The 25,771-nt window shown below is 30.7% G+C and overlaps 11 protein-coding genes across 11 annotated transcripts; 6 read left to right on the top strand and 5 right to left on the bottom strand.

The window, feature by feature from the left end:
* Positions 1 to 1,032: 1,032 nt before the first annotated feature.
* On the top strand, positions 1,033 to 2,508 carry BX663DRAFT_545853 (uncharacterized protein; the record flags this gene model as incomplete). The annotated part of the gene is made up of 3 exons (XM_051530944.1): positions 1,033 to 1,084; positions 1,562 to 1,575; positions 2,120 to 2,508. 3 exons carry the CDS (start codon positions 1,033 to 1,035, stop codon positions 2,462 to 2,464), a joined length of 411 nt encoding a protein of 136 aa, XP_051379289.1. The 3' UTR covers positions 2,465 to 2,508.
* A 2,735-nt stretch (positions 2,509 to 5,243) lies between these two features.
* On the bottom strand, positions 5,244 to 6,851 carry BX663DRAFT_441607 (uncharacterized protein; the record flags this gene model as incomplete). The annotated part of the gene is made up of 2 exons (XM_051523468.1): positions 5,244 to 5,799; positions 5,896 to 6,851. 2 exons carry the CDS (start codon positions 6,849 to 6,851, stop codon positions 5,244 to 5,246), a joined length of 1,512 nt encoding a protein of 503 aa, XP_051379288.1.
* Positions 6,852 to 9,418: 2,567 nt separating this feature from the next.
* On the top strand, positions 9,419 to 10,690 carry BX663DRAFT_522131 (uncharacterized protein). The gene is made up of 7 exons (XM_051529336.1): positions 9,419 to 9,587; positions 9,641 to 9,674; positions 9,761 to 9,864; positions 9,924 to 10,007; positions 10,080 to 10,262; positions 10,362 to 10,429; positions 10,502 to 10,690. The coding sequence occupies exons 1-6, from the start codon at positions 9,468 to 9,470 to the stop codon at positions 10,398 to 10,400; spliced, it is 564 nt and encodes a 187-aa protein (XP_051379287.1). The 5' UTR covers positions 9,419 to 9,467; the 3' UTR covers positions 10,401 to 10,429; positions 10,502 to 10,690.
* A 936-nt stretch (positions 10,691 to 11,626) lies between these two features.
* On the top strand, positions 11,627 to 13,400 carry BX663DRAFT_218689 (uncharacterized protein). The gene is made up of 5 exons (XM_051521784.1): positions 11,627 to 12,130; positions 12,206 to 12,764; positions 12,842 to 12,883; positions 12,949 to 13,179; positions 13,281 to 13,400. The coding sequence occupies exons 1-4, from the start codon at positions 11,914 to 11,916 to the stop codon at positions 12,980 to 12,982; spliced, it is 852 nt and encodes a 283-aa protein (XP_051379286.1). The 5' UTR covers positions 11,627 to 11,913; the 3' UTR covers positions 12,983 to 13,179; positions 13,281 to 13,400.
* Positions 12,737 to 14,364, top strand: BX663DRAFT_522127 (uncharacterized protein). Its single transcript, XM_051529335.1, has 7 exons — positions 12,737 to 12,764; positions 12,842 to 12,883; positions 12,949 to 13,179; positions 13,281 to 13,511; positions 13,619 to 13,690; positions 13,763 to 13,914; positions 14,028 to 14,364. The coding sequence occupies exons 3-7, from the start codon at positions 12,997 to 12,999 to the stop codon at positions 14,161 to 14,163; spliced, it is 774 nt and encodes a 257-aa protein (XP_051379285.1). The 5' UTR covers positions 12,737 to 12,764; positions 12,842 to 12,883; positions 12,949 to 12,996; the 3' UTR covers positions 14,164 to 14,364.
* BX663DRAFT_522126 (vacuolar protein 14 C-terminal Fig4p binding-domain-containing protein) lies at positions 14,323 to 18,025 on the bottom strand. The gene is made up of 8 exons (XM_051529334.1): positions 17,839 to 18,025; positions 17,582 to 17,726; positions 17,352 to 17,519; positions 15,586 to 17,267; positions 15,434 to 15,513; positions 15,170 to 15,329; positions 14,960 to 15,114; positions 14,323 to 14,875 (listed from the first exon to the last, which is right to left on the bottom strand). Exons 1-8 carry the CDS (start codon positions 17,928 to 17,930, stop codon positions 14,472 to 14,474), a joined length of 2,886 nt encoding a protein of 961 aa, XP_051379284.1. The 5' UTR covers positions 17,931 to 18,025; the 3' UTR covers positions 14,323 to 14,471.
* Positions 18,026 to 18,038: 13 nt separating this feature from the next.
* On the bottom strand, positions 18,039 to 19,048 carry BX663DRAFT_522122 (uncharacterized protein). The gene has a single exon (XM_051529333.1). The coding sequence runs from the start codon at positions 18,984 to 18,986 to the stop codon at positions 18,087 to 18,089; it is 900 nt and encodes a 299-aa protein (XP_051379283.1). The 5' UTR covers positions 18,987 to 19,048; the 3' UTR covers positions 18,039 to 18,086.
* Positions 19,049 to 20,113: 1,065 nt separating this feature from the next.
* BX663DRAFT_564110 (uncharacterized protein) lies at positions 20,114 to 20,607 on the top strand (the record flags this gene model as incomplete). Its single annotated transcript, XM_051532034.1, has 2 exons — positions 20,114 to 20,432; positions 20,506 to 20,607. Exons 1-2 carry the CDS (start codon positions 20,265 to 20,267, stop codon positions 20,605 to 20,607), a joined length of 270 nt encoding a protein of 89 aa, XP_051379282.1. The 5' UTR covers positions 20,114 to 20,264.
* Positions 20,602 to 22,163, bottom strand: BX663DRAFT_218454 (60S ribosomal protein L18-B). The gene is made up of 3 exons (XM_051521783.1): positions 21,962 to 22,163; positions 21,280 to 21,366; positions 20,602 to 21,208 (listed from the first exon to the last, which is right to left on the bottom strand). Exons 1-3 carry the CDS (start codon positions 21,962 to 21,964, stop codon positions 20,753 to 20,755), a joined length of 546 nt encoding a protein of 181 aa, XP_051379281.1. The 5' UTR covers positions 21,965 to 22,163; the 3' UTR covers positions 20,602 to 20,752.
* A 214-nt stretch (positions 22,164 to 22,377) lies between these two features.
* On the bottom strand, positions 22,378 to 24,150 carry BX663DRAFT_522114 (transcription initiation factor TFIID subunit A-domain-containing protein). Its single transcript, XM_051529332.1, has 4 exons — positions 23,593 to 24,150; positions 22,862 to 23,511; positions 22,691 to 22,805; positions 22,378 to 22,587 (listed from the first exon to the last, which is right to left on the bottom strand). The coding sequence occupies exons 1-4, from the start codon at positions 24,017 to 24,019 to the stop codon at positions 22,436 to 22,438; spliced, it is 1,344 nt and encodes a 447-aa protein (XP_051379280.1). The 5' UTR covers positions 24,020 to 24,150; the 3' UTR covers positions 22,378 to 22,435.
* Positions 24,151 to 24,521: 371 nt separating this feature from the next.
* BX663DRAFT_555155 (cytidine deaminase-like protein) lies at positions 24,522 to 25,758 on the top strand (the record flags this gene model as incomplete). Its single annotated transcript, XM_051531595.1, has 3 exons — positions 24,522 to 24,766; positions 24,878 to 24,949; positions 25,020 to 25,758. The coding sequence occupies 3 exons, from the start codon at positions 24,522 to 24,524 to the stop codon at positions 25,756 to 25,758; spliced, it is 1,056 nt and encodes a 351-aa protein (XP_051379279.1).
* Positions 25,759 to 25,771: the final 13 nt, after the last annotated feature.

Below are 25,771 nucleotides of genomic sequence, written 5' to 3'. Positions count from 1 at the left end.
AGAAGGGAAGAGGAGTAGAGAATGATATTTTCAAATACTAAATTAATTACCACGTAACCATTTGATCAAGTCAGTACCAAGAAAGAAAGAGGTTTTTCAGGAGATAACTTACCATGGTGAAGGTAATTAAATTCAAAGTATATGCGATATAGCATCGGCTAGTAAATAATCCATGCAGGGGCGGAAGAGTCGCCTCACGCAACACGTGGCTTTTCTATGTTTGCTAGGAAGGTAACTGAGTAGCATAGGTAAAATGATTAGTCACGATGTTTGGCATTTGTAATTGACGATGCATATTTAAACAGACAGTATCGAGAGACCGAGTGAGCCTATGATTGGGATGAATGATACTTTTCAATTCTAAATTTTATTGAGAAATGATTGGGATCACACAAAAGTAAAATAATACGACAAAAGCTGATATAAAGAAGATAAAAATTGATTCAATAAGAGACATCATATAAAAAACGAATTCCCAAGTACAAGAAAGAATAGCCAGTATTATTGGTATCGAACATAATTAAGGGGGAGGGAAACATTAAAATATAAACAGATAATGTTAGCGTCTTTTTTTATTATTATTATTTTAGTCTAAACACTTACTCATGAAAATACAAATGGTAACCTACTAGAAAGAGGGAGTTTTTATTTTATTTTATTAATATTGCTATTGCTGTTGATTTTGTTGGGATTACTTTCTGCTACAACGATTTGGGCGCTTACCCATTTCCCTCAAGCTTATCAATATAGACCAAAAGTTTAATATTGCTGCAAAGTCATAATTTCATAGTTTCATCCTTACTTCTGACTTGTCTTGGCTTTCTACTTAAAAACATTTGATTACCTTACATCTAATAATGGATTAGTTTTCAGTATTTTATTTACTTTACTAGATTTACTCAAGGAGGAATAAGTGCAAATAATTTCTTAATATTTTGTACATTTGACACAAATTCTTATATAATTTGAATGTGCTGCAAACTTCTAAAATGGGTTTATCTTAAATTTATTCCCAATGTTATCTGGTGAATAATGTATATTTTACGCGTTGAAGAAAAACAAAATACAATAAACTTCCTTCCAAGTAAAATGACTCTTTCTTAACTCTTAAGCTTTAGAATATACATGATTTAATATGACTAAAATCAATGTTGTCTATTAGATACAATTTATTGACAATGCTTAACTCCCCCTTTTTTTTTTAATTTAACTCTCCATAATAAGAGTTTCTTCGGCAATTAATAATTATTTCCTTTCCCCTTATGAATATTAATCCTTTTTTTTTTTTTTTTTTGTTAGATTGTTATACATATCTTGACAAATATAGTTTAATCTTGTATATATTCATATATGCAGTACTCAATTATATCAAAAAAAATTATATTAAAGATATTAACCATGATAATTATTACATCTAATACATACATACATACATACATACATACATACAGACATACAGACATACATATATTTATTTATGCAAATATTTATATTATATATGTATGTACGTATGTATATTATTGTAGATACTAAACTATGATATTACTTTATTTTATTTTAGAAAGAAAACATCAAGTTATATTTAAAGATATATAACACTCCTTTTTATTATTATTATTATACTGTAATCAATATACATATCACATACATACAAATATACATACAGACTCACCCACGCGCCTACTTACTCGCTCGGTCGCTTACATAGATATATAACAAAAATCTCTGTAATTTATATAGAATATTTAACGTACATCCTTTATCTTTTATACATTATATACATCATATATTCCCTCCTTTATTCTATCGTAATAGACATATAAATTGATTTATCTTTTTTTTGTGTGTTTCTCTCCTTTTTATGTTATAATTTCTCCTTTTATTTATTGTAGTATACAGCTGTCAAAAATAAACTGTTATTTATTATATATAGAACCCTTAAATGAAAGAAAAGGAGCATTGATATAAATATATATACATATATATTTATATATTTATATGTATATATACATTTATATATATATATATAGAACAATAAGAAGTCTAAATAATGATAATAAAATCCAGTCTTTTATCATTCTTATTTCTTTTCTTTATTTTTATTTTTATTTTTTTATAGCATATGGACATCAAATATTTACTTTGTGATAATTCTTCAAATTTTGAAAAAGAATACGAAAGACAAGTCACCTATTGGTCTTCTAGTTCACCTTCATTATTAGAGACTCTAGACTCTAATTTATTTATCTCAAAAAAGAAGAAACATCAAAGACGTACACCATGGACTACTTCAGAAGATTATTTATTAGAAAAAGGTTATTTACAAGGTTTGTCTTGGGCTATGATATCCTCTAGATATTTACCTCATCGTTCTCGTGGATGTTGTTGGGGTCGTTTCAAGACACTTCGAGCTAAATTTTTAGAACAAAACCCAAGCTACCGTACATTAAGAACACGTAAATAATTATCAAGAGCATTATAAAAGAAGAAGAAGAAAAATGATTTTGTATATAGTTCTTTTTTTTTTTTTTTTTTAATAATCTGTAAAAAAAGCTATAAAATGGAATTGCTTTAATTGACCATTCTCATTTGTCTTTCCTCCTTCCATCTTCTAATATTTATTGTATAAGGTTAAATAACATGGACACTATTTACATTATGCATCTAAACATGTCTGATGCTAATCATCATACTTTACTCATCTATTGAAATACGAGCCTCTCTATTCCTTAAGTAAAGTAATTTTTCTAACCATCACAACGCATGTAATAAGATCGTTTGAAAAAGAAAAAAAAAATCATTGTAGCAATATGAGTAGTCAGAGGTATTTTATTTAAAGACGGTACGCTATGTCAATAGGGAATATAAATGTATAGTACGCACACTACTTACAGAGCTACCCTCCTTCTCTACTCTTTTTCCTCAAATTTCAATATCTTTAGCGATTATCTCGTCGTTATCGAAATTTAGCTAATGATAGAAAAGAAGTGAAGTTGGCCTGCTCTACTTGAAAATAGTTAGGATGGAAAGAATTTAATTCGTGAGGGTGGAAGACTGAAAGCGGCGATTGAAAAGCAATGGTCCAGATATTTAGAGGATTCAAAATTATCAGATTTAATGGCAAGATATGAAATAATCCTACAAAATCATGCATCTATTTATAAAAACTTCCACATCAAAATCTAGCATTTCAAATTACAAACTTTCAAAAAGCAGATAAAGATCGTATTATAAGCTGACTGTGATGACATAGCAAAAGAAAATCAATGAGGTCTTGTCGACTGCTACTATTGTAGACCCTAAAATAGTGGGTAACTAAATGATGATTGATCTTGTTCACTAACTTTTTTTGCGAATCCATTTACAGACAATTCGGAGATTGTAGCTCAAGAGTCATGCTTGGTTAACGTTGCAGCGTTGCCGTTGCTATCGTCCAAAAAAAAAAATCGAACATTGTCCGAATTTGAAGTGTGAATACTGTAATCCTAGAATCCCTGAAAACTGATGTTCTTTAAGGCTCAGTTCTTTCTCCATTTTTTGTACTTAATATACATAAACAAGCTTCCTGATATTCTATGTCTATTACCAATTTCAACAAATATATGTGATCAACCACTTCAATTTGTACAATCGCTTAATTGCTTGTTATATGCTGACAATGTTGTCCTCATCACGGCACCTGAAAAGTGACGCTCTTTATTATTGTTATGTGAAGAAAACAGTAATTTATTAGGCTACCGCTAGAATCCTGGTAAACGTGTAATCCTTGATCCTTCTGATCATCAGCAACCGTACACTTTATATCGTGACCCCATTCCAACCCAAAAAAAATGTTTTTCTTATCTAGGTATCCCCATCAAAGATAGGAGGATTCTTAGATATAGCGCAACTCGTACAAAATAATACTAACAAAGCCCTACAAACAATGAACCAAATGGCATCTATTGGGGTTAACCTCAAGGGATTTGATCGTTTACTCGCTACTCGCTTCTACACGCAGATAGTCCGACCACAACTCGAATATGGTCTAGCTATTAGTCTACTTAGTGCAAAGGATATCCAACAACTGGGATCTTGTCAAAGCATATGCATAAGACGGATATTTGGTGACTCTAGTCGATCATCAGTAAATGTGATGCTTCATATGGTAAACCAATCATCGATGAAGGTTAGGGTGTCCATTCTTCAAGCCCAATTCGTTTTCTGTGCTATTGATTTACCGGATAATACCTTGCTCGCTAAATTACTTCCCGAGCTTCAAGCCTCCACCTTTAACATTCAATGGTATAAACTCATTCAAACACCATGCTGGAGACTCTGTGTCGCCAACACTCCTTTTGGAAACATTGTCAAGAATTTCTTGAAGAGAGTTTTCATCAGCTACGTGACGGGGCACGTTCTGTTTTGCTTTCCGCTTGTTACCCCCCCCCCAAAATTCGATTATTGATCCGATACTCTGGTTACTCACGACACACAGTGAGCATAGTCGAACTATTTGATGGCGTCTTGGTTGGTTACCCGGAGGAATACCTAAAGCCTGCCCATATCATCCTTAAGTACACTTTTAGTCGGTCATACGCCACTGAATGCTTGTACATGCACACATGTTTATTCTTGCCACGATCAATTGCAGATCCCCTTTTTTACCTTTCTTTTAAATCATCTCCCTCAGCGTAAGTATCGAAATTCTCGGGATGTTACTGCCTGGCTCTATCGCTGGCCAGCGATGTGTACCATTCTACAGGTAATGGATCACTTAATACACGATAAACTATGTCTCCCTCCACTTCTTGACCCAGGCAGGAAATGACTCAACTGGTTGTCCCTTTAAACTTGTTAGCAATATTTCCCCCCTTTCTTTATCACCTTCTCTTCTTCTTCCTTCCCTTCACCTTTTTTTTACCTCTTGTCCCCGTAAGAGGGTTTTTAGATACTTTTTTTTCACATAATTTGAACTGACCTAGGCAATCTAATATAACAAAGATATTATGTGCTCATAGGTTAATTTATAAAAAATAGTAAAAATAAAAACTGTTTAATCGTAGTCATATAAAATCACAGCCCACAAAATAAAATAAACTTAGAGGAAGGAACCAATAATTCATTCAGAATGAATATTATTACTGCCAATACATAATTATAGAATATATCATCATTTATTATATTGTTAAAAAAGAAAAAAAATAAATTCTCTTTTTTTTTTTCCGCTTCAAAATTAACCCTTCTCTTACGTCTTTTTTAAGTTAATCTACATCCATTAAATCTCTTGGACGTTCGTGTGAATTATCTGAAGTATCTGCTTCTACTTCAGTTGAACTTCCAGAAGCAAAACTACGTGCAGAGCGAGAATTCCTTCGTTGAGAATGGTGATAAAATAGTAGATCTCCTTCACGTGGCGGACGACTAGCTAATATAGATGTCATATGATTTGATGTAGTTGTAGTAGGAGAAGCTGTTGTATTATTAGGTAGAGATGATTGTCTAAGAGTGTTTGTAGTAGTAGTAGTAACTGCATTTGTATCTTCTGTTACATTATTATTATCTTGTTGTCCATTATTATGTTCTGCAATGGGTATAGCCATAACATCAGAAGTAACATTGTCTTCAAGATGAACAACTTGTTCAGCAGGGGGTGGAGGTGGTGGAGCTGCTGCAACAACTGCTGCTGCTGCTGCCTGAGTAGTAGATGATGTCGCATTAGGTGGATGTGAACTATGAGGTCTTTCTACACACCACCATCGATGACCATCTGCCCAAGCTTTAGATTGACATGATTTAGAACAATATTTTGCTTTTCGACTAAATTATATATATAGTGTATATATTTATATAAAATAAGTTAATATGTATATTTTTTTTGTAAATTATAAAAAAAAAAAGGAAAGCAAATATTACCATCGACGACATTTAGCAAATTCACGTGGGAATCTCTCCCATTTACCACATTGCATGTTTGCACATTGTCTTACACCACCTCTTGCTTCATCTTTTCTGCAAGCATTCCTCATGATAACACCAGCCCAATAAATAATAGCAGCGGGATGAAGACGATGAGTAAATTTTTCAACAACAGAAAAGACATTATGACGATGATTATTATGAAAGGCTTGACGAATAGAAGGGTATTTAGAAAGATAAGCAAGCAATTGTAAAGATAAAAGAATATCTTCTTCACGATGAAGTATTGCGTCATTAGATAAATTATTTAAAAGTGGAATAGTAGATAATGATGCGGTATATGGTTTTGGTTTTGGTTTTCGAATACGCTTTAAGAATGTACGACGTTTAGGGATGACAAATAACATGTTATGATGATTAACTTGAGGCTGAGGATGATGCTGTGAAAGAGAGTTAAAAGTATTCAAAGATTGTTTATTTTCAGATGGCATAGTTGGTAAGCTTAAAGCGGTTGTTGGAGTGTGACTATAGAGATGTTGCTTTCTTTCTTGGTCCTTTTCTATTTTTGTTTGGTCAAGTGCATTTATAAAATTTTCGAGAATGGCGAGAATAACATGGACAGCACCTGCTTCAACCACACGAGACCGAATAGCTTCTGTACCACGAACACCAATGTTAACAACACATTGAAATGCTAATGACCATTTCCATAAAGAATGCTTATCTGTATGTTGGCAAGTAGCTAATATCTTTATTAATCTTTCTAATCCTCCATCTGCTGCTAATATTTCACGAATGCGTGGTGAAGTTGATGTCATGTAAGCTAGATGAGTTAAAGAATTCACTAATGGTAAAGTTGCTGTACAATCTAAAGCTCTTCTGTCATATAAGGTAGAAGTAACAACTACAGCTGCTTTATTTTGTGCTGGGGAACTAAAATTAGGTTCACGCATGACTTGATTGTAAACAAAGATAACTCTTAAAAAGATAAAATAAAAATAATGATGTATAAAGGAATTAGTTATTTAAGTAAAAAAAAAAAAATAAATAAATAAATAAAAATAAAGAGAAAAAGAAAAAGAGAGAAAATAATAATAATTTAAAAAAAAAAAAAAAAAAAAAAAAAAAAAATGAAAAAAAAAAAAAAAATAAATAAATAAATAAATAAAAGTATTTCTTCGAATAACTTCTCCTTTTCAAAATTTTATCTTTCTTTATTATTTCAAAGCAGCTTTACTTCTTATTCTTCGGAAAAGATTGGTCAAAAAAAAAAAAAATTTTTGTCCAACTAAATTAGCTCATTTCTTTTGTCGCAATAAAATCATAGGTTTCAAATAAATTTTTACTCTTTATTATTTCATTTTATTGTAACTAAGTTCTATATATAAAATAATGAATTTTAAAATAATAATAATTCTATGTGGTCCATGAATTTGTACCTTTCTTTTTTAACTTTGTATCAATCATTCTTGTCAATCTTCAATCTATCGTCATTAATTATGTCAACCTGAATTGATGATTGACTAATTTGCAACAATCGATATAATTCTGTTCATAAAAAAAAAGTAACCACTTATATTTGTGTTGAAAATATCTAGATATCACGTTTGTTACTATGCTGATTTTTTTTTTTCGCATATGAATTCTCTTGCGCAGACCTACCTTTTTTCTTATGACTTTAAACCCTAAGATTAAAAAGAGTCGTTCCCATCACTTGAATCGTTCATTTTTATTTTAAATCTTTCATTAATGATAAGTCAGTATTTCAAATAGTATCAACTATTTATAAGTCCCGAAGATAGTAATTATTTAAAGTGGGTAGACTTATTATAGTCAAAGAAGAAGACATAAGATAGTCATTAATTACAACAATTTCGATACATTTACAAAGATATTCTTTTAACCTTTTGCAATTCAAGTATTTTGATCCGTCTATGTCTAATTTCCCAGCTGCTCCAAGTAATTATTAATTTTAGAAGAATTAAGCTTTGTGCTTTTTATAACCTAAACTTTGTAAATTACTGGATTATTATTTTTTGTAAGCTCGCATTTTTACTTTTCTTTATAACATAGTTTAGAGTAAAAAAAAATAACTTCATTTAATAATAAGCTAAGAAAAAAAAGAACCCTCCAGGAAATAATCATACATAGTCTTCGCTATATCAAAGACTTTTCCAAGTTAATCTTCTGTCAATTGTATTAATATTTGGGTTATCTTTTAATAAAGTATGAATCAATTGTACCAAGACTAAGCTCATTAGGAAATAGGCTTTTAAAATCTATTTGAAATAACTATCAGAAAAATAAAATAAAATATGACTACCATTGTCTACGCTAGAGTCATATACCATCTATCAAAGTTACATTCGATGTAAGAATAGAACCAGATTTTACGAGCGAAATTCGCAATGTTTTTCTATTTTGGCTGTCAGTGATACTCAATAGACACTATTACTTTATGGGTTATTTAGAATAACATGATGTAAATAATTAATGACATATCATGGATATAATTATTGTATTTATTTATAATAAAAGACCTACTATAAACAATTTTAGACACATATTCTTATCTACATCAAATGGATTTCACTACGGACTATATCAATTCTATGTGTACATTTTGATATATGTTTATAAATTTGATTATTAACAATATGTAGTTATATCTATACTTCTTTCCCCCTTTCGAGTGTATTTATTATTAGCCTTTTATATATGTATATATATATATATTTGTATATATTTCATAATGTATTCTCCTAAGGAGGCTTATCGATTATTATCACTGTGAACAGTCTTTAACCAACCTCTCTCAAACTTGCTTTTACGCCCAGTGTGTTATATTTGATCATGATGAAGCATAATATTGTACTAGTATATCAATGAATAGAAAACATATTGTGTAAATATGATCTAATCTAATCCGCTAAATTTTTGTCTATACTATAAAGCCATTATTACAGAGAGAGCGAATAAAGAAAAGAGTTCATATCATTAAGAAGGGAAGAGTAGTAGTAGTTGAGCTTGTTTATTTCATCAAAAGTAGCTAATCTTTTATAATTTAATTTCACAAACTTCAGTTACTGACGGATTTGAAGTGGTAAATATATTAAACTTTCTTCATCTCGGAGGACCAGGACCTTCTCCCTTCCGATATGTATAATGTTCGTGTAACTATTAGAAATATAAAGTTCGTGATATTTTTCTTATTGAGAGTGTTCTTTTTCTTTCTTTCTTTTATGACATGGTAAAAGTTATCTATTTTAAAATTGAACTGACTCATGTTTGTAAACGTGTAAAGGAATTAATATGCATATAAAAGAAAAAGAAACTAATGTTAACTTTTTGTTACAATCTTTTAAAAAAAATTATGGCGGAGCAATAATTATAAGAAATTATAGTGTAATTCATTGACAGGTACAAGTCCTTTTTTTTTTTTTTTTTTTTTTTTTTTTTTTTTTTTTTTTCCTTTTATTTATTTACACAAACACACAGACAAGGCAATATAAAATAAATACATAAATAAATAAAATAAATTCAACCCCTTTTTTTTTTAATCTTTAATTATGCAACAACTTGGGATTTGCCTTGATAATTTGGGTTATAATTATTCTCGACACTTATATAATTTTAATAGCAATCAATTATCATCAAATTATACAGAGACATTCACTTTAGAGCCGCTGGTAACAAATAAGGGAAATTGTAAATAAAGAAGCTAACTATCTTTTCTTAAAAGTGTCATTACTATGATGTATTAATTCATGATTCAGGTACAAAATAATAAATTTATCTAACCATGTTATATATTTATTTTATTTTCTTTTTTTCTTTTTTTTTTTTTTTTTTAAAAAAAAAGGAGAAAAATCAGAATTATATAAGCAATTTCAACGTATTATATCTTCTTCTAATTCATATTATAATATAACACCTTCTATTTCAAAGAAAAGAGAATTTGTTCAAGTATATATAGAATATTGAAATTCAATTTGACAAATTGTAAGCTAATATTTTATCAATAGAATAATGAAAGAAGAAAATATCTTTTAAATGAATTTATCAATACTGAAGCAAATTACTTGAACAGTTTAAGGACATTTGTTACTGTAACGTATATTATAATAAACGGTTTTTTTTTTCATTAACTTTTTCTTTCTTCTTTTTTGGTTATAAAATAGTTAATCGTTGAACCACTTCGACAAAGATCAAAAGATAGACATCGTGCAATTATTGGACAATATGAATGTGCAAATATATTTATGAATATTGGTGAATTAGTTCAAGTGACAAACGATTTTTATCAAGATTTAGTTCGATATAATCCAGATACAGATAATTTTGGTGACTTGTGTTTATCACATGTAAGTATAATCATAAATGAATACATATGTGCGTATATTCTAATATCATATATAATAATTAGTTGCGTAAATTCTCTTGTTATAATAAATTCTTATTAGGCGTACATAATGCTCAAATCATTAATGAAAAGCAAATGAAGAATCCTCATTATGTTCATTTTTTAGAGGTAAATAAACAAAATAGATCTACTTGTTCTTTTCTAACATACAACACACACATATATATATATATACTTTAGAAAGTAAATACTAATAAAAATAATGGAAATCAAACTGTATACGACTATTTGGCACTACCTATTCAGAGAGTTGGAAGATATACAATGTACTTTAAAGGTAAATATAAAACAATAAACCTAGATATACTTTATTCGTAACATACATACACGTACATACACACACACACATACACATATATATACACACATATATATTATATATGTCTATATATACATTATATATGTATATAACAGAGATTATAAAGCATACAACAGACGATCATAAAGATTTACCAGGTCTTTATGGCTCACTTTTAAAAGCAGAAGAAATAGCCAATATGACGGAAGAAGTGCATACGCAGCTTATGAAAATATTTCGTCAATTATTACAGGCTATTCTCTATTGCCCAGTAAGTCTTCTTCTGTACATAACACATACTTACATACTCATCTATTATGAATGAATGAATATATACATACTTTTATATATATATATATAAAAGGAGTCCTTAATTAGCTTTCAACGTCGATTTATAAGTTATCTTGATATAGCAGAAATGGATCCAATTACATTAAAACCAACTCAACCTGTTACTTTATTTTTGTTTTCAGATAAATTAATGATCGTTAGGAGGCCCTCGTATGATGTGGATGGCTTAGATGCTTGTGGATTAGATCAACGGATATATGAAGGCTCTGAGAAAACTGACTTTATCATTCGAAAAAAGGCAAACTCGGGTAAATTAAAGTTTATAGGATGGACGAGTTTAGACGATATTGATATACGTGAAGGAGGACTAGAGTCAGGTATAATAAACGCGTTAATGAGATGGGTCAGTTTGTGATTATTTAATAAAACTTTCTTTCTTTTTTTTTTTCTCCTTTTTAGATAATCTAAAATCGTTTGTTTTAATGTATAATAATACTTCAAGAAATACTTCAATTGACAATACTGATCAAGCCACCCAAAGATCTTTAGAGGCTTATTTCCAAGATGAACTACAAGGACATTATTTTTCATTAACTCACTCTGGTGGTAATTTGATAAATCGAGAATATTTTCAAACAATCGATAAAACAAAGTCCTTTTTCATTTATCAGTATGGAAAATTAAAGAATGAAAAGAAGCAAAGTGGTAAAAATAAAAGAAGAAGAAGGAGGAGGAGGAGGAGGAGAAGAAGAAGAAGACACTTAAACCTATTTTATTTGTTAGATGAATTGATCAAAACCTGTTACTGTCAATGGAATAATCATCATTTTTATACAAACATTTATTCTACATTAAAATACTCCAAGATTGAAAATAAGGTAAAATTTTAAAATAGAAAAGAAAAGACAACCTATGTTATAAATACTATCCTTCTTCTCCTTTCTTCTCTTAATATATTTACATATATAAGAATGATACTATTTTAGTTTTTGTAGAGAATAACATGGTAAAACAAATAGAAACAATTTTAAGTAATTGTTTTATCACTCCAAACATAGTAGCTTTCATTGTGCCTCATGAAAAAGAAGATAATTACGAATTTGCTATTCGTAGCAAATGGGCTGCTATCATGGGCAACAATGAGAATCAAAAGTTATCCAAGATGACTCTAATTCAAGTTAAACAAATAAATGAAGCACAAGATCAGTTATTTGGAAATTGTAAGTTTTACAAAAAAAAATTTTTTTTTTGTTTTCTTACCTCATATGTAAAGCTTTATTTATTACACACATTAGTATTAGCTTGTAATCGTGATTTATCAAGAGAATCTCAACTAGTAAAAATGAATGCCTATCAACGACCAACAAATAGTCGATTTTCATTTGTAAAGCATGAAATTATACGTAAAAAGAGCATATCTACTTTTAGGTTATTCTCTGCTCTAGGAATACATCAACAACGACGTCAACATGTAAAGCCTTCTAATAATATATTCATAAATCGACGTTCACGAACAACTACAGCGAGAAAACCAATAACAACTAGGGTAACATCAGCAGCAGTAAATAATGAATCTAATTCAAATGATTTGGATAATCATAATTCATCCATATATCGTTCGTGTCTATCATCCATAAATAGTAGCAATCTCTCTATCAAATCTCAATATAGTGAAGAGTCTATTAACAAACTGATATCACCATTAAATTCACTTGAAAAACAAAGCACTAATAGACGCTCTTTATCCTTATCACCATCACCACTTGTATCATCACAATATCAATCCACGTTTTATCGTCTAGCAAATGCTTCTCTTTTAACAAATAATCAAGAACAAAGAGGTTTGAATGTAAAGTTAGTACACCTTCATTATATTATATCATATTACATAAATAACTCACTTGTATACATTTCTTTTGGATTACTCTTAGCCAAGTTTTCATCCAACACGAACTGCTTCTTATGAATTACAGGTATGCTAAGCAATGTTATTATCTATTTGCATATAGTTTGTTAAATAGTCTTACATATAATCAAGTCTGCTGCAGATAAAAGAGGATCAGAAGAATTAATCAATCTTTCTTTCATGAATAACAATAACAAATCAATGTTGGAAGAAGATGACGATAATCAAAGTTCTAGTCTACGTGAGCCTACACCTGCTATGATTGGACCTGGAAGTGAGTTTTCAACCATTCATAGTCAGCAAAGTACTTCTACTATTTCAACTTTTAATCATCAACGACTTTCTCCTTTATCTCGTAATAAAGTAAGTTATTTCTCTCTCCCTCCCCCTTTTTTTTTTTTTTTTTTTTTTTTTTTGTATTTCTATATGAACATATACTATTTATTCTAAATATGATTATAAAGATTTTAGATCATCATTCCCTCCCATCCTTCATCAATCGTCCATCCTTATCTGACTTGACCATTCCAATTACTACTGTGTCGTCTTCACTTGATGATTATCAGCATAATGTATCAACTTATATTGGATCTGATACAGCAGCAGATAATAAAAAACCTTTTGAATCTGATTTATATTTGAAATTAGAAGAGAAGAACAAAACTATACTCGTGTTGACAGAGCTTGTACAAAAGGTACTTTTTTCTTAAAAAAAAAAAAAATCAGTTATATAGAAACACTCCCTTTTTTTAAAAGAAAAATACATATACACATACATACATATATATATATATATATATAGAAAGAAGAAGAGATTGAAGTATTAAAAGCAGACTTGGATGACTATGTTTCTGAACTAGGCTCTGTATGTGATGTAAGTTATAAAATATACATGTATACATATTCATATTTATAAACTTTAACCCCGCATATACTGTCTCTACAGAAATTCAATAGGGAATTGGATGAAATTGCTGATATCTACACAACCGATCATCAGCAACCTAGTCGACCTTCTCATCCATCCCCTGATATGCAATTAAAGAAGAAATTAGACATGACTTTACGAGAAAGAAATCAATGGCAATTAAAAGCGACGTAAGTTTTTTTTTTTTTTTTTTTTTTTTTTTTTTTTTTTTTTTTTGTATTCCATAAAGACATTCAATAAATATCTGTATACGTTATTTATCCATAACTAACTTCGCTCATAGGGAGCTTGAATACCAACTTCGTGCACTATTATTAAATCAACATCATCAGCTTTATTACAACTCTATTTTAAATCAAATAAATTCAACGATGAAACCAAGACTTCAAGATGAAACTATCTTGACCAAAAAAAAATAAAAAAAAAAAGACTGCACAAGTCAAAAATAGATATCCTCTGTGTTATACCCTCTCTTTCTCTCTCTCTCTCCTTCCTTTTTCTCCCTTTTTTTTTCTTTTTTAACTTATAATACAATATCTACAACTATTTCGCTCTTATCTTTCACATTTTCCTTCTCTAAAAATTATGGCTTAATTAAATTTTTTTTTTAAAAAAAAAAATGAAATCTAAAAAATGTATTTAAAAAGTGCTTAAATAAAGGGAGTTGTAATATTACTTCAATATACACATAACTATTTATATTTATAGACATATATATTATGTGCGTTCATACTCTTCTATTTCTTCTTGTTGTTCCTATCATACGCGTATTATTAGTGTTGTTGTTATTATTAGTTGGGTTTGTAGTGTTTAAATGTTCATTGTTAGTGTGTGTCATAGATGTATCATGGTTGGATCCAGCAGTTGAGGTCATAAAACTAAGATTGGCTATACCATTTCGAATCCCTCCTGTTCCTACTGATAAATGATGTCCTGAAGATGTATTACTTAATGCGAGTCCTGCTCCTTTATTATGATGAACTGTCAATGAGGAAGGTTGTTGATTATTACTAGATAATGCATAATTATTACCATCATTGTAAATAATCCTAGATCTTCTTGAACGGGCTTGAGCTCCTGTATTAGGACTTGGTGTCTGTGTTGTTGCTGTACGTGATGCAGTTTGTAAAACTAATAAAAGATATATGAATAGATTGTTTTTTTTTCTTTAAAAATAATAATAATAATAATAATAATATAGATTCATATACTTACATTCTCTTCTTTGTGTTTCATGCCTCGACTGAACATTTTTAAAATGTGTTAAAAGGTCTTGATATTTAATCGTATTGATTTCTTCTGTATTTTTACTATTAAATGTAGTTGTTTTAAGTTGCTTTTTATCAGTGGATATGGTAGAAGTGACGGGGCTAAACAAAAGTGAGTAAAGAAAATACAAAAGAGTCTTCATTTAGTCTTTTATACCTTTTAGGTAAAACATGAAGAAATCCAAGTGATGAAACACTATTCAATCGATTTCGTAAGGTTGAAAAAGCAGAGGACTGAGGAAGTAACATCAATATTCCATACAAGCATTTAAATAAATATGGGTATTTTTCGGGCTCCAGTAATTGAAGGCGAAGATCTACAAATATATAATTTGTTTTTTTTTCTTTAGTTCAATATATATACATGTATATTTATATGTATGTATATAATACATAACCTCACTTTAAAAAAATACATTACATGTAAATACTGGTGATTCTAGTAATTGTACAAGCTTATCAATCTGTATAAGCATATTGACAGTAATGTCTAATTCGGCACTGAAAAAAAAAAAAAAAAAAAAAAGTTAACATCTACAATAATATTGATCATGAGCGATTAAGCAATGTTACAAGATTTGAAGCATATTAGCAGCATGTTCATAAACTTGAGACAATAGACATAAAGAAAAGGTGGAAACAGCATTATGACACCAGGATCGATATAGAGTATTAAACAAACGTTGATTCTCTCTTGAATCCAAATTTCGAAGCCTCTTGCGTAAGTCAGTTAATTCAGAAGCAGTAATCAAAATAATATTTAAATTTTGAACCATAGTACTTGCAAATTCGAGATCCTCATCTTGCTCCAAGATATCAGCGATTGTACAATAGATACGCTCTGGATCAAGGCTCATACACAGTTGACGAATAATCAAACTACCTCGGGTCTCCAACAGACGACGGTCTGTGCTAAACAACGATAGAAGAGACATGATAAAACTACGAAAGTAACTATGATCTGAATAGAAGGATATCTGTGCTAGTAACTGTAAATCCTTACGCACTACTTCTTCTGATGAATCTGACAATGTTTTTAAAAGTGCAGGGAATGTTCCATCATCAGACGCTAAAATTTTGTTAGGCGCTTTTTTATGTAACATTAAGAGCCAATCCAGACTGGCTATGCGAGTTTCTTCATGTTGATTCAAAAATTGAAGACGTAAATTAGCCACAGTAGTTTGATAATCAAATGGATCACGGTCATTATCAACCCGACTAAACATCAATGATTTCTTCTTTTGTTGTTGTTGTTGTTGTTGTTGTTGTAAAATTTGGGTACCTCCTGATGGATCACTTTTACTCGTTATAGGCTCAGGGACATGAATAGGTGTCTCTAATACTAATTTTTGCAAATTCTGATTTGTTTCTAATGCAATATTGCGAATACCAGTGACAGTGTGTGCAAGTGAAGGTAAGACAGCTTTAATAATCTCAGGAGTGTATTGAATGATAACATCTTTAGTAATTTCTATAAACTCATTAATCCATAATAAAGCTGTTCTTTGAATATCTTCTTCAGATGATGATAAATGAGGCACTAATATTTCTACAATCTTGCCATATTGAACAATCACACCCTGGCCAGGCACATATGTTCCCTTCCCATGACCATCATTCTCTGAATCAATTAGAGCATCTTCTTCTTTTTCATCTTGTCGTTCTGTCTTGAACTCTTCATCTCCTTCTTCCTTTCGCTCCTTTCTTTCCTTTTCTTCTCCATCTTTATCATTCCCTTCTTCCTTCATTTCTTTTACCTTGACTCTCCCTTCTTCCTGTTTCATTTTTCGTTTCCTTTCTTCTTGCTGTTGAAGTTGTAATTCGCGAGCTGCTGCTGCTTCCTTAATTTCATTTAAAAACTCCTGTAGTAATCCGCTTGTTGCAACCCTGACATCTTCGCTCACATCGTTCAGACAACGAATTAATCCATCCAAGAACTCTGGTAAAAAGGATATTAATTCAAGATCAGGAATCGAATCCAAGACACACATCCAAGATACCAAGAATTGACGAGCATTTGAATTACGTACATAGATACGTTGACTAAGAAGGGGAATAAAGCGAGGTAATGAAAAGGCAGTGTTACGTGGTAATGAAGAAGGCGTATCCAGTTCTTCACCACCAGCTTCTACTGTATTCAAAGGTTCATTATAAGGTGAGACGTAAGTTGTTGATAGTTCTGAAACAATATCTTTTATAAGTCGATCAAGTAGCTCTGCTCCATTCTTTACACTAATTTCAGAATCAGCAGACAACTATTCTCCCCTCCCCCACGACAAAAAAAAAATGAGTAAAAAGCTCTTATTGAAAATGGTGTATAAAGAAAAAAAAAAACTTACCTTGCATAAGGCATCAAAAATACTATTGAAATATCTTAAAACTTCACCTTTAGCTACTTTGGCAATATTGTACATACTTTCACAGGCATAGTATCTTACTTTCTGGTCTTGATTGCTAAAGCATGATAAAATGGGTGGGACGATCATGTTCAAATATTCAGATACCCCCTAATGATAAAGAATAATAAGTATATATTGATTTATTTTTGTTTTGTTTTTTTTTCTTTTACAGATCCTAATGCAATTGAGGTTGCTGCTAAGCCTATTAAACCACCATAACGAGCATATGGATTATTAGAATAAACAAATTCTTGAACAAGTGCATCTACAATTTGTGTAATTCTTTCTTTAGAATCTTCATTTTCTCGTACAAGTCTAATAAAAGAATAATAAGATTCAGTTAATGTTTTTTTTTCCTTCCTTCTTCCTTCCCATCCACACACACACACACACACATACACAGAATTATAAAAGTAAATGTTGCTACCTTTCAATTTCTAAAGCAGCCGCTTTCCTTCTGTCATATATTTTATCTGTTAACCCTTTAACTAAACCTGGTGAGAAAATGCTGACTTCCATTCGAGGATATATGTTACAAATTAAAGAATAAAAAAAATACGTATATAAAAATGTATATTAAAAATGGCGTATTTGTTTATTATGTTAAAAAAAAAAAAAGTGATACAATAATAGGAGAGCGTTTTATTACGTAATATTTGGGAGAAAAAAAAAACTTTAATAAAATTGAGATTTATTAGCTAAAAGATATTCTTCTAGAGTTTCTGGTTTTCTACCAAGTAAAATTTCAATAGTAGGAGTGATAACATCATCTCTATTATTTTCTAAATTATCTATTAAATCAATAGCTAGCAAATGTGAAATATGACCTGTTTCCATTAATTTGTTATACTTTTGAACAGGAGAAATTTGAATATAAGCTATATCGCGATCAATAAGACTAGAAATAATATGTACAAGTTTTGATGGAGTTGAGACATCACCAGTTAAGTGATAAACAGCATCAGCATGTTTTTTAATATCTTCGCGCAAGATAACAGCAGCAACTGCACCAATATCATTAGGTGAAATCCAGCCGTGAGCTTTATTAGGATCAGTGATATCATACATAGCGCCTGTTGTTGTCATCGTCTGAGCTTGCATAAAGATATTGGACATAAAACGACCCGGTCTAAGAGCAACAAAGTGACCACGGTTAGGGATCTCAAAGATGGCCTTTTCAGCAAGATAATGATTTGAGCCAATAAGGGATTCCCTCCAACCTGCATTCACACTGAAAGATGAAATATCGACGATCTGTTGAACGCCTGCTACATAAGCATACTGAGAGATAGTTAACTTGCAATTCACAAAATTATTAAAATCAGCAACAAGTAAGAAAAGTCGAGTATGGCCTTTAATCCCTTCCTGGATAGGACTTAAATCATGATAATCCCCCTGAACTACATTGACAAGGTGCTTACTATTCTTATGAGAAGAAAACAGGTCTTGAACTTTCACGGGGTTACGAGCATATAACGTGACAGCAACGTTATTGTCGAGTAAATCATTGACAACTTTCCTACCAATATTACCCGTACCACCTACAATAAAGACGCGTTCAACAATACTAGACATTGTGTTTTCTTAAAAATAAAAAAAATAAATAAATGAAAATAAAAAATTACAATGAGCCTACAAGTAAAACAAAAAGACATTTATTTTTATAGATTTTGAAAGTGAAACTCTTTTTTCCTTTTTGAGTTACTATTACTATTATTATACGCTTGTTTTAATCAATTACTATGGATATAAAGAATCAATGAAGTGGGAATAGGGTAAATTAATTATTCCGAAAAAAAAGTATTTGTATATGAAGTATACATATTTAAGATATTTTCAAAATTACAATTGCTTATTAAAACAAGTCAATATAATGTTTATAAGCTGAAATAGTAAGAAAACAAAAGTTCGTTTATTACCAAATTTATTATAAATATGTACTATCTATTTCTTTTTTTTTTCTTGTCTTTTTTTCCGGTTAAACTATATTACCTTTAATACAGCATTATAGCTCTCATTAACAGCCATCAATGATTTTTTTTTTTTTTTTTGCAATGATTAAGTGTTTATAGGATTACAAAAGACACGATATTATTTTATTCTTATTGTTGCTTTATATAAACGAAATGTGATAATAGAGAGCAGCTTGTTTCGTATTTAAGACGCTTATATGGTAGAGCAAGATATAAAGCAAATTATGCTTATATAAAAAGATATCAACATAAAGCATTGTTATAAAAGCTGCATAAGGAAGCGCGACTTTGTTTAAACATGAATACTATATGTATATAGTCTGTACAAATCAATAGACAGTCCATATTTATTCGTAAGCATTTCATAGATATGAGCTTTTGAGTCTGTAATAAGAATTGATAGTAAACACTCTTGATATATCTGCAGTAGTTTATCAGTAAAATTAAAACACTTTTGCATATATCATGTCTTCTTATCAAATAGTTTTATTAATATAGTCATATTCAGGGGCAAAAAAAAAAGCGTCCGTATATGTTAAACTAAAAAAAAAAGGGGGTCAAAAAATAGATAGTACTACAATCAATCTGTTAAATGAATATCAAATACCAGAACTAATCTTCAATTGCAAATAGACACATTTTCTACTTACTTCATAAGATGTTACGTAGTAGACAGTTATAATACTTTCACTGTTACACTACGCGGCCTAAACTCAAAAAAGTCGAGCTAAAAAAAAAAAAAAAAAAAGTACATTGACGTAAACATTTAATCAGAGCAACCACAACAACAATAACTAATATCCCTACGACATATATAAACTGGCTTCAAGTGCTTATTATTATTATTAAACACAAAACAAACAAACAAAAACAGACTCTTATGATTTATCAACGCATTTATTCTATTCGTTTTACTACTTCTTTAACGACTATTCGTCGTCGTGGTTTACACATGACAAATATGACTCGTTCAGAAGGTGCAACTGCTAACTCAAAAGGTTTTAAGGAAAAGGAAACTGCAGTGGAGAATCAATGGGCTCGATCACACGTAAGAGAATATAAATAAATAAATAATGATGATGAGGAAGTAGTAGGATACAATTATTAATCATAAAAAATAGGATGCCGAATTACTTAAAACTTTAAAAGAAAAATTGGCTACAAACGAACAAACAACAGAAGATCTTAAGCGAAAGTTAACAGAATTACAATCGAAAAAATAAATATAAAAATAAAGCATTGTAATATACTTTAATGAGTTGAAAGAAAGAAAGTGTGTGTGTGTGTGTGTGTGGTTTTGTTAATGTTGAAAGTATGTATTTTTGTTTGTTTTTTTATTGTTATTATTAAGGTTATAATAAAATACATTTAAACCTTGAAACCACGAGAAGCACGCTTACCACGAGCACGTTCGAACTTACGACCCTTAGAACGAACGTAAGGCTTCTTGTTCTTGTGAGGACCGAAACCAAAGTGCTTGACAGCTTCACGGCTGTTCTTGGCACCACGGATGAGGATGGTGTTGGAACCAGTAGGAGCACGGAGAGCCAATTGATCCAAAGTCAAGACTTCACCACCAGCCTTCAAAATACGAGCCTTAGCGGTCTTAGTGAAACGAAGAGCGGCAACAGAGAGCTTGGGAAGATCAAGAAGACGAGAGTCATCGGTAACGGTACCAACAACAACAACAGTCTTACCTTCCTTGTTGTTCTTGACAATACGAGAGACAGTGACGGGAGGACGGTTAATGCGAGACATAAAGAGACGCTTCAAAACAACCTTGTTGAAGTTGGCATCAGTACGACGAGCAAGGAAACGATAAAGCTAAAAAAAAAAATAAAGACATATTCAGAATAAATTTTTTTTGGTTTAAAATGTGTGCGTAAAATATATACCTTAACCAACAAAGCCAAGTAGACGTTATCAGACTTGGGGGCAGTACGGTTGGTGTTCTTAACGTGATGCTTCTTGAGGTCAATACCCTAATTTACAGTTTGTTAAAAAAAAATAAATTCACAAAACATATTTTCTCCTTGTCATTCAGCTATATAATGATGATGAAATAGATTGAAAAAAAAAGAAACCAGAAAAAATGATGGAATGAACGATGCTAAACATAATGCTCATTTCTCTTAGTTTTTTTTTCACTTTTACTGTAAAATTCATATACTTTACAAAATGTAATAACTGTTAAGCCGAAATAATCGTCTAAGGGTGTGTTTACTATTCGAACATGCAAGTGAACCATGTATTGTGTTTGGAACATTACTATTGTTTTTTTTCATTTTTCTACAATATATTCAAGTTGCTATAAAAAAGAAGAACAGCATACAATAATAAAAGTCTCCTCCTTCTCTTCTTCACTTGTTTCTGTTCGTGATTGTATTATTTGTTAATTTAACAAAATTAACCAATTCCACAAAAAAAAAAATCGTTTCGCAGAAAATTTTATCGTTATTCTCATCCATTCCCTTTCTTCTTTATCCTTCTTCTTCATCCATCTTATTCTTCTTTTTCTTTTTTTTTTATCTATTCATCATCATCATCTTTCTAAACTGTTTGACAAGATTATATTACCATTTTAAGATTACAAAGAGAAGAGGATGATCATTAGGTTCGGCATTTACTTCTCTACTATATTCCTCTCTGATTCTTTCCTTTGTCTGTCTGCCTTACTTTCATTTGCATTTCAAAAAATAGAAATTAGTCCGACCTGTATTTATCCTGTTCCGACTCGAATCTGTGACCGTTTTTATAGTCATTTTGGAAATCCGTGCTGCTCTCAACTTTCATCATAATTGCTTTGACACCCAAATTTTCGCATAATAATGTGTTATATAATCGTAACTCTTCCCTATTCTATATACAACGAATAGTATTAAGAAAAAAAGACAAAAAAACCCCTCCTCCAAAACAAAATAAAATTATTTTTCTAATTTATTTATTCCAAGTACTAATAACAGCTTAGTTAAATAAATGTACAAAAAAAGCTCTTTTTTTTTTTTTTTTTTTTTTGGATATAATACTTTTTTCTTGAAAAAATAATAATAATTAATGATGGTCCTTCTTTGATGAAGCTTGTTGACTTTTAGCAGCATTAACAGCCTGTATTTTTGCTTGATGCGAGGATGGAATATTAGGCTTTCTTAAAGGTCGAATATCATCTGCAGCAAATCCTGGTATACGAATATTCCAATTACGTTCTAATAAATACACACTTTTAATATATACATGTAATTCAAGAATATATATATGTATACATTCATATATATACACATATATTTTAGCTCTGAAAATTGATTATACCTAAATGTAATTGAACATCTTTCACTTCCAAGGTATCTGATTTACGGTGCTTAGCCAGTTGACAAGCAAATGTTGTAACAGACTCAATAAATTCATCAGCAATTTCCAAAAGAATCTATAGGAAAAAAAAAGTGATGAATAAACCAAGTTATATATAAGTATCTAACCTACATCTTCTACTTCAGGTTCTAATCTTTCACTTGGATCTATTTCAGATACTAATTCTTGAATTTTTCTTTTTGTCAAGACACGATGAACACCATCATTATCTAAGGATGGGGCAGTAGCAGGTTTAGGAGCTGGTGCAGGCACAGGTGTTTGGGAAGCAGAAGGTGTAGGTGCAGCAGTAGATGTAGAAGGTGTAGGAGCTGGTGCAGGTGCAGGCATTGGATTCAAATTAGTAAGACTACCACCATGTGGAGGGTTAGAAGGTATTTGTGGTTGAACAATGCTGTTATTTGTAGGAAAAGTAAACATGCCACCAGTACCATTATTTTTCATGTTTGGATTATTTGTAGCTTTCATTTGAATATTGGGTGCTGCATTCATTATTGTAGGATAAGTATTTTGTGGAGGTAATTGTGCACCTGTATTACTTGCTAAAGCCATTTTATTCATTGCTTGTTGATGCTGTTGAACTTGTACCTGTGTTTGTTGAATTTGAGGTTGAGGTTGAGGTTGAGGCTGTTGAGGTTGTTGAGGCTGCTGAGGCTGCTGAGGCTGCTGAGGCTGCTGAGGTTGCTGAGGTTGAGGTTGAGGTGTTTGTGTTGGTTGAGGTTGAGGTTGAGGTTGGGACTGTTGTGATTGCTGTTGTGCTGCACCTATATAGAAGTGGTAAATTAGCATTTTTACTTTTTTTTTTCTTTTTTTTATTTATTTCTTTTTTTTTAGTAAATAATTACGAAGTTGTTGAGCTGCTGCAACTGCTGCTTGAGCAGCAGCAAAATTAGGATGCTGTTGTGGTTGCTTTGGATTAAAAGAAGCAGGTGAGCCTGGAGTAGAGGAGACACTCATATTATCAGTAGTTGAGGCAGGAGATCCCATTTGCTGTTGATTATTATTTATTTGCTGAGCTAAAACACGTTGCTGTAAATTTTGAGCAACGATCTGAGGTGTTAAGTTACTAATGAGAGTTTGGAGCATGGCTAATTTAGATTGAAGTTCTTGTTCTTGCTTTTTATATGTTTCCTTTTCTTCTGCCGAAATATCGGGGCGTTCAATATTTCGTCGCAACATTATAATGTTGCTATTTAGAAATTCAATATTTTGCTGATATTGTGCAATCATTTGGGGTAATTGACTCATGTGATTAGGCTGATTATTTGACATTTTTTAACAACTAAAATTTGAATTTATTGTATATATGAATGCAAACTTGTATAATTCGTAATCAATCAAATCAGAATTCTTTTCTGATTATTGATGTAGAGAAAGAAAAAATAATAACAGTTATAATAAAAAAAAAATAAAAAATAAAAAAAAATAAATCATGAAGCCAACATCATAAGAAAATCCGTGACTGGGTTCATGTTACCAAATTTATTGAAAAAAAAAGAAAAGAAAAGAGGTGTTCTGTAGTTATTTAAGGAAAACAACTTTGATAAATAAACCAATATTTAATGCTTTATTGGTTATTTTAAACAAATTTCATTTTGGTTAAGCGTATACGCATATATAAAAATGCCTATTTACAATTAATATTGAATGTTTCTTTTGAAACCATTTAGTAGTATCTTCATCAAAAATAAATATAAAAATCGGCGTAATTTTTTTCCCGTATTTTGTTTTCTTCTCCCCTTTTTTTTTATTTCTTGGAGACAATTGAATATACATGTTTATTGGCATTACAGGATCACAAAGTAGCGGTAAACATACCATTGCTCAATATCTTGTAGAGCAACACCACTTTCAACTGTTGACTTTATCTTCTTTTACAAATACTGCTGGACGCGAACACCTCTACTCAAATGCCATTCAGTTTGAAAATGTCAATAAGATGCAACGTTATGTCACGGAACGTTGGCAAGAAGACTTTGTCACTTGTGATGTTGATAGTAGAGAGCTTTGGACTCTAAAGTAAGATTCTATTGAATTTACTTTTTTTTCTTTCTTTCTCTCTCTCTCTTCATGTCTTTTCTTGAATTTTGCTTATTTTTCTTTCTTTCTTGAAAACTATATTAATTCTAGAAAACGACCTTTTTTTCTATTAATATCCGTTGAAGCACCTGTTACATTAAGATATAAACGTTGGATTGAAAGGTAAAAATGTTGATTACACAAAAGTATGTTAGGACATATAATGACATTATAGTTCAATATACAATAAAAGATGTCAAATTGAAGACAGACCACCTGCTGATTTAGAGACATTCTTAATAAAAGATGATCGCGACTTGTACAACATCTCAGAAAAAGATCAACATGAAATTAACACTATAACACCGCTTCATAACATTATGATTGCATCTGATTTAGTCATCACAAATATATACTCGGATAAAAGTAGTTTATATAAAGAATTGAAGCGACGCAATTTGACAGATAAAGAACGTCTTCGTCCCTCATGGGATACTTATTTTATGCAATTATCCGATTTAGCAGCCCGTAGATCGAATTGCATGAAACGTCGCGTAGGATGTATTCTTGTAAAAGATTCTAGAGTGATTGCAACGGGATATAATGGCACACCTCGTGGATTGCGTAACTGTAACGAGGGAGGTTGTGGACGATGTAATGAAGGAGCACCCTGTGGAACTGGATTAGATCGATGTTTATGTATGCATGCAGAAGAGAATGCATTGTTAGAGGCAGGTCGTGGAAGTAATGTGGCATTAGATAATGGTGTTATTCTTTATTGTAATACGTGTCCCTGTTTGGGATGTGCTATTAAGATTATTCAACAAGGAGTGAAAGAAGTTGTTTATAGTTTATCCTATGGCATGGATCAAATGACGGCTAAAGTGTTTGAGGAAGCTAATGTGAAATTAAGACAACATAGTGCGCTTTCTATGCCAGTTGAATTACGTACAGGTATAGATGAGGAAGTCTTACTTTTAAATTTAAAATAAATAATCTTCTATA

The sequence above is a fragment of the Cokeromyces recurvatus genome, assembly GCF_025118155.1.
Source record: "Cokeromyces recurvatus strain NRRL 2243 chromosome Unknown BX663scaffold_32, whole genome shotgun sequence".
NCBI classification, from domain to species: domain Eukaryota; kingdom Fungi; phylum Mucoromycota; class Mucoromycetes; order Mucorales; family Mucoraceae; genus Cokeromyces; species Cokeromyces recurvatus.
The sequence above is the reverse complement of the archived record's forward strand: the minus strand, read 5'-3'. Positions and strand labels throughout refer to the sequence as shown.